General features: G+C 30.9%; 1 protein-coding gene across 3 annotated transcripts; it reads right to left on the bottom strand.

The window, feature by feature from the left end:
• Positions 1 to 201: 201 nt before the first annotated feature.
• Positions 202 to 7,004, bottom strand: LOC108471854 (disease resistance protein RUN1). 3 transcript variants are annotated; one of them, XR_008274806.1, is made up of 8 exons: positions 6,517 to 7,004; positions 5,147 to 6,254; positions 4,753 to 4,793; positions 3,727 to 3,967; positions 2,505 to 3,587; positions 1,698 to 2,413; positions 1,297 to 1,364; positions 202 to 493 (listed from the first exon to the last, which is right to left on the bottom strand). XR_008274806.1 is itself a non-coding variant. In XM_053022389.1 (7 exons), exons 1-6 carry the CDS (start codon positions 7,002 to 7,004, stop codon positions 1,703 to 1,705), a joined length of 3,672 nt encoding a protein of 1,223 aa, XP_052878349.1. In that variant the 3' UTR covers positions 202 to 493; positions 1,698 to 1,702. The 3 variants fall into 3 exon arrangements, 2 of the variants coding, with proteins under 2 accessions (XP_052878349.1, XP_052878348.1); XM_053022389.1 differs by lacking the exon at positions 1,297 to 1,364; XM_053022388.1 differs by lacking the exons at positions 202 to 493; positions 1,297 to 1,364 and having other exon boundaries at positions 1,594 to 2,413.
• Between the last annotated feature and the right edge of the window lie 73 nt (positions 7,005 to 7,077).

Raw genomic sequence — 7,077 nt, 5'->3', positions numbered from 1 at the left:
TATATATATATAATGAAAATAAAATTAAAAAAAGAAATGAATTGAGTGACTAAAATTTATAAAAAGTAATGAATTCACTATTCATGTCAGTCAACACTATTAACAGTTCAATAAGCATTTTGCATTAAAAATCCATAATTTGACTCAAAATAAAATGTTAAGAATTAAATTGTTTTAAAAAATAAGGGTTAAATTGTCAAATTTCATAAACACTAAGAACTTTTTGTCATTATGCCTAATTTAAAAGGTTTTATTTACATTACAATTAAATTACTATTTGAATTTACATTATACAAGCAACAAATTCAAAAGTTGATTTAAAATACTATAATTTACATGTAAAAAACAACTAATTATGTAATAACATAATCTATTTCTCTAAATTCATCCGACCCTATACTTGCTAAAGTGTCCACTTTCATTTCAACTTGAAGACTTTTGTTGGTCCCTCACTTGCATCATCCTTTTAGTAAACTTTCATACTTCTATTAGCCTAGGGGACAAACATAAAACACCTAGGTTATTTTTGTTGCATTGAAATCATCTATATCACTGGAGAGGAGGGATTTTATAGAACTGTGATTCCATGTCATTCCTATTACCTTTTAATAGGAGAATAATAAAATAGATTTTTCCTCCTGATTTTCAGCTTTTTTTCTCTCGAAAAATTCAAATTCAACTAAAAATATTAAAATTTTGATTTGTCATTCTCCCACTGAAAAGGTATAAGGATGACGTGAAATCACAGTTTCATATAATCATTTCTCTATCAGTGGTATATTAACTTACCTCAAATCAAGAAAATTTTATTAATATCACAAAAAACACAACAGTTGAAAATCTTGCTCATGTCAATAAAAATCATATCTTTATTTCTCTAAACCCTAATATTAGACAAGAACAAAAATGAATTTATTGAATTTTAAAAATATTTATTGGATATGAATATGTCTCTTACATGGAAAAGATTTTCTAGCATACTTTATATTCATATTTGAGTAAGTCTTAAAATAAATCTCTAAACATAAATACTTTACAAAAAAAAAAACATAAACTTAAGAGTTGGAGTAATATTATTTGTACTACAAACCATGAAATTTCAATGATACTTTTATTAGGAGTAATTAAACCTATTTAAGTACTAGAAAGGATTTATTTTTAATCTTGAAACATATAAAAATAATTTTGACTGATTAAATTGAACAGATAAGTCAGTCTCAAATAAAAATGAAATGATTTTTATCTCGGTCCAAACTATGATCTAATCTTCATTAAAGGATTTCACCTTATTGTTACCTGCTTTGTCACGGAAACTATCCATTTTCTCTACATTTCTATCTCAAATTGATTATATTTATTTCAACCTACAAATAAAATATAGATGTAAGTGTATATATAATAAAAATAAAATTTTAATAAAAATGAAACCAATCAAAATGTACACATTTCAATTATGTTAAAAGGAATGAATTAAGTGACCAAAATTAAAATAATATATATATATATATATATATATATATATATATACTATCTTATCAACATTTATGATTTGTACAGAATATGACCTCCTGTTCAATGAGTAAAAATATAAAATTTTTGGTTTATAAGAAGGGTTATAAATAAGTTTAGAATGATTACATTAAATAAAAGATGTGTAAAATAAAAATTAATAGGAAAAAATTGATTAAGTAGTTTACCACAGTTAATGCTTCTTCCCTGATTGGCCCATTATAAAATTGAAAAATTTTTGCATCAGTTTTGGTTGCAGCCCTTCTTCCTCTGCTTCCTCAGAGATATTACGTTTTTGTTTTATGTCAGAAGTGCTACCTACTGATCCATCGTTGTGAGCAGAGTGTTGGTGGATGTGTTCAAAATTTGGTGAAGATTGAGTGGTATGGCACTGTAACTCTTTTATTTCTTCCAAATCTTTCTCATACACTATTCTAACACCACACTTCTTCACCTTAAGGCTATGACCATTGAAAAACACATGAAGCCCATCACGTTTATGATTTAAGCAATCTGTTGTCCTTATATTATTGGTTTCACAGCCACCATATTTATCCTCCAAGGAAAATGGATATAATTTATCACGCGACCAATAACGAAGAAAAATGTGATCTTTCATTATTGGCATGTTGAATCGTTTACCCACCAACCAGCCTCTCCTCTCAATCTGTCGAGGATTTCTACCATACATTAACGCTCCACAGTCGATAAAGCTCACATCCCTTGGAGCATCATTATTGACAAAAATGCAGCAGCAAGCAACTCCAATCCATTCACTATCTTCTTGAAGGCTGATAGGTAAGGGAATCTTAATAAAGAAGTCACTTTTTTGTTGGCTAAACCATTCTGGGATTTCACTTCCTGGCATGATAATATCAAACATTTTTCTTGAATTTGCAAATGCCTGCAAAATAAAACACAAGTCGTTTGGTAACTAAAACCATAAATTCTCAAGTATAAGATTTTGTAAGGGAGAAAAAGAGAGATTAATCGACCTTAAGATGTTTTCTCAGCAGTGTTAATGCATTGATATTCTCAGCCAATTTGAAGCAGTTAAAGGCTTTAATAGCAGCCGAATCCACTAAATTGCATACTTTTGATGGACTTGCAACTACTTCAAGTGAAGAACAACCATCTAGCCACACATCTTCTATACTTGTTGGTAGCTCAGGCAACGAGTTAAGCGTCATGCAATTTGATAATGCAAGCAATTTAAGCCTGGAAAGTTGAGTCAGAGCCAAAGGAATGGTGATGAAATTGTTACCCCCAACAAAAAGATATCTCAAAGAGGATAGACCATGAATATCTGCTTCACCAAGAGTGCACATGTTGCAATTTGACAATTTAAGAGAATCAAGCTTTGAGAGTCCAGTAAGAGATGCAGGTATGTTGATGAAATTGTTACCACTAAGATCAAGGAATTCCAAAGAGGATAAACCAGAAATATCATTAGGAATATCTCCTTCACAAAGATTGCAGTCCCTTAGCTTCAATTCTCTTAAAGAACTCAAACTTGACAACAAAGGCAACATCCGAGGCACAGAATTTGTCCTTTCTTTCTGGATTACCTTTAAAAGAGAAGCCCAATTTAATCGTAACTTAGATGATGGTCCTTTGCACCCATAGTAAGACAGAATTTTAAGATTTTTCAATTGAAAAATGAAGGATGGTGGCTCTGTTATGGCTGTTCCACTCAAGTCAAGCTCTTCCAAAAACTCTACTTGCTGCAAATTCTCTGGCAAATTTTCAACTCTAGAACAACCAGAAAGATCAAGTGTTTTTAGACATTCCATTTTCCCGTCAATCTCCGGAAACCTAACAAGATTTGAGCAACCCGAAAGATTTAATGTTTCAAGAGATTCCATTCCAATTTTAATCGGAAAACTCTTAAGACTTGTGCAGCCTCTTAAATTTAAAAGTTTAAGGCTCTTAAGCACTCCGGTTGATGGATGGACATCTACTAATCTGGTACAACCTTCCATTATCAAAACTTCAAGTTTTGGTGCTGTTGTGAAGTCTGGTGTCTTGATCAGGTTTCGGGACCCTTTGAGGTTGATCATTTTCAACTTATACAAAGGCTGTTGAAGACAATAATAAATTACAGAGAAATTAGAAAACATAATAACGCTCAATTTTGTATTTTTTTACCTTAATCAAAGTTTAATCATTTATATTAAAATAAGTTAAAACACAAGGATAAGATGAGTTAATTCTTACTCTATTTCCTTTCCATAGTTGTTCAATGTGACTATATATTAAAAGAAGTGTGACAAGGTTGTCTGGTTGGAAGCTTGAAGGCAAGTATCTTAAAGGATATCCTGTCCAATCTAAAAGTCGTAGTTCATTAGAGAGATATTTGAGATCGTCACAATTTGATTGGCAAAGCACTTTGAGCAATCTCAATTTTTTCATCTTCGAGAAGGTATCCGCACTCAAATTGAGCATATTGTTCGATTCCCTAATAACCATGAGCAAAATAAAAATAAGCTTCAAAATATACAAAAATATATTCAATATCTAAAAGCTATGTGGCATCAATATTGTTTTTTTAAGTACATGTACCCATACTTAAATCTAATATATATCCGAATAGAGTATTGAGATAGGATTGAACATATTAAACAATACTCTATCTAACACTTACATTCATCTTTTAATTACCTAAACCTAAAAAATTAGAACTAATATTTTAATTTATGTTTGGTGCAATAATGTGTAATTCTATACATTCTTGGTGAACCAAATGATCGCATAACTTGGATTTATTTTTGAAAACTTTTAATGACATGATATAACCTAGCTGATTGATATATTGTCATTACATAAAATATAAACCATCAATATTAGTAAACACAATGACATACATCTCTTTATAATTTCTTTTGAAAGGGTAATGTGTTTCTATATAAAATTTAATAAATATATCATCAAAACATTAAGGATTAAGATTATGCTTGGTTGGGTGAAAAGTGGAGGGATATGAGGATGAAATGGAAAAGTAATAGTGTCAAGGGAAATATATTTTCCATTCAATTTCCATCTTTTCTACCAAACACATCTATGGCAAAAAAAAATATGTTTTCCATCCTTCCAGTTTTTTTATCCCTTCAATTTTTCATCCTTCCTAATTTCTTTCCACTCTACCAAGAAAAGTCAAAAAGTTTTGTCATTTTTATTAGATTTTTTCAAAAATAATAAAAATATTAATAGTACATATTGATAAATTTATGTATGTATTCTTACCTTTTATTGTCGATGATCATGCCTTCAATCACTTTGGTTGCCTAAAAGAATCAAGAATAGACAATAAGAAGACAAAATAAATGGTCTAAATTGTACAAAAAAACTTTTGAAAAATTACATACGTGTTTAACATTATCACAATCTTTTGGTCAAAATATAGTAAATAAAATATTTTAAACAAAGTCAAACATTTCCTAATAAGAGTAATTCAATAAAATTAGACACTTATATTACAAATCCTTATTAATATTTATAATCAACAAATGAAAATTATCTTAAAGTTACTCAATGTCACTTAAGGGTTGATACGTAAACCGATTAGATTAAGCTTTGGATTTACATCATATATTGATAAAAATAAAATTTTGTATGTAATTTTTGTTGAATAATTTACCGTGTTTTTTACTAGAACATGATGGACATCCCTTTCCTTCCACAATCTACAACGTTTTCCAAGTTCATCAACACATTTTTCTTCAACAATTTTTCTTCCCATTTCTTGCAATAAGGCATGCATCCGCAAATATTGGTTGTCATCACTAACTTTTATGAGAGATTTCTTAATGAGAACATCGATTCCAATATCCGGAAAAAAATCACAACCATCTAATACTTTCATTACCAAATCTTTCTTCTCCCCGTTGAAAAAGCATGCTATATCTAGAAATATATTCTTTTCCCTTTCTTCCAGTCCATCAAAGCTGATTCTTAGTGTGTCAAGAATTTCTTTGTTAGAATCTTGTTTAAGTCTTTCAATTGCACTTCTCCATTGAGCTAAATCTCTACCGTACAAAAAAGAACCCAAGATTTCAAGAGCTAAGGGGAGACCACCAGCGTAACGTACAACATGTTTAGAGAGCTCAATAAAATCATCTTTTAGTACTGTATCACTATCAAAAGCTTTCAAATTGAAAAGCCTATGTGCATCGTTTAGATTCAATGTTGTAGGCTTATACACATCATCGATTCGATAAGATCGGAGCAATTGTTCATCTCTTGTTGTTACAATGATCCTACTCCCTAAATTGAACCAATCACGTCTTCCAACCAAGCATTTCAAGTGTTGTACGCTATCAACATCATCAAGAACAACAAGAACTTTTTTGCTAGACAATCTACGGCTAATTTTGGCATTCCCTTCATGAACATTGAAAAAGTTGAGGCATTCATCTGGCACGATTTGAGAAAGAAGTTGTTTCTGTAAAGAAACAAGTCCATGTTTGTTTGAAACTTCTCGAATATCAGCAAGAAAGCATTTACCTTCAAAATGAGATGATATTTGAGAGCAAACAACCTTTGCAAGAGTTGTTTTACCGATGCCACCCATTCCGCAAATTCCTATGATGCGGACATCATCTTCCCCAATGTTTATTTTCGAATACAACTCCTCCAAACGTAAACTAATTCCAATTAACTCATCATGATCATGATCAATTGGATATATCTGATCTAATTTTGCTGATATCTTCTTAACAATGTCTCTGATAAACTCTGATTCATGCCTACAATGAAATAAAAAATCGTTGCTATCTTTCAAATGATCTTTTCCATTTTTAGTTCAACGAATCAAGAAATATAATATAGCTGGAAGCAAACAAAATGCAAGAAGAAGACAGTAAGATATATTATAGCATCAAAATACAGAAGTTGCTCGTTAGAATTCTTAGTTAAACACGAAATCATAAAAAAATAACATGCAATAAAATAAAAAAACAATCTTTTAGTCATTAAAACTAGGAAATATGGAAGAAAAGAAACAAATACCTATTATTTAAATGCCATCCCGAGATGTTAGCCACTTCAGTCAAAGCATTTCGCCACTTTTGGATCTTGTCTTTATCTTTCTTGTATCTTTCTTCGTGTTTGGCGAAGGCTTCTTCAACTTTTCCCTTCTTTTTTCTTAAATCGGATGGATCCACGTCATAGAAAATTGGAAATACTTTATGACGCTTGTCATTTTTCTGTTTAACAATCTCCGCAAGCTCCTCCAAGCACCAACCTGAAAAGGCATAGGTCTCCGAAAAAACGATTACCGAGCACCATGATTGCTGAATTGCTTTGAAGAGTTCCGGTGCGATCTCTTCACCGGCCTCCAACTTTGGATCGTCTCTAAAAGTGACAATCCCACTTCTATTTAGAGCATCGTAGAGATGATCCGTAAAGTTCTTGCGGGTATCTTCACCTCTAAAACTCAAGAAAACATCGTATTTCTTTCTAGAAATGGATGAGGAAGTCGAAAGTAACGACAACATGAGGATATATGAAAAGAAAAATATATCTCAATCTGGTTTTGAAATTCAGAAAAATATAGATGGGCCAATGCAC

Source organism: Gossypium arboreum, chromosome 11, assembly GCF_025698485.1.
Source record: "Gossypium arboreum isolate Shixiya-1 chromosome 11, ASM2569848v2, whole genome shotgun sequence".
NCBI classification, from domain to species: domain Eukaryota; kingdom Viridiplantae; phylum Streptophyta; class Magnoliopsida; order Malvales; family Malvaceae; genus Gossypium; species Gossypium arboreum.
The sequence above is the reverse complement of the archived record's forward strand: the minus strand, read 5'-3'. Positions and strand labels throughout refer to the sequence as shown.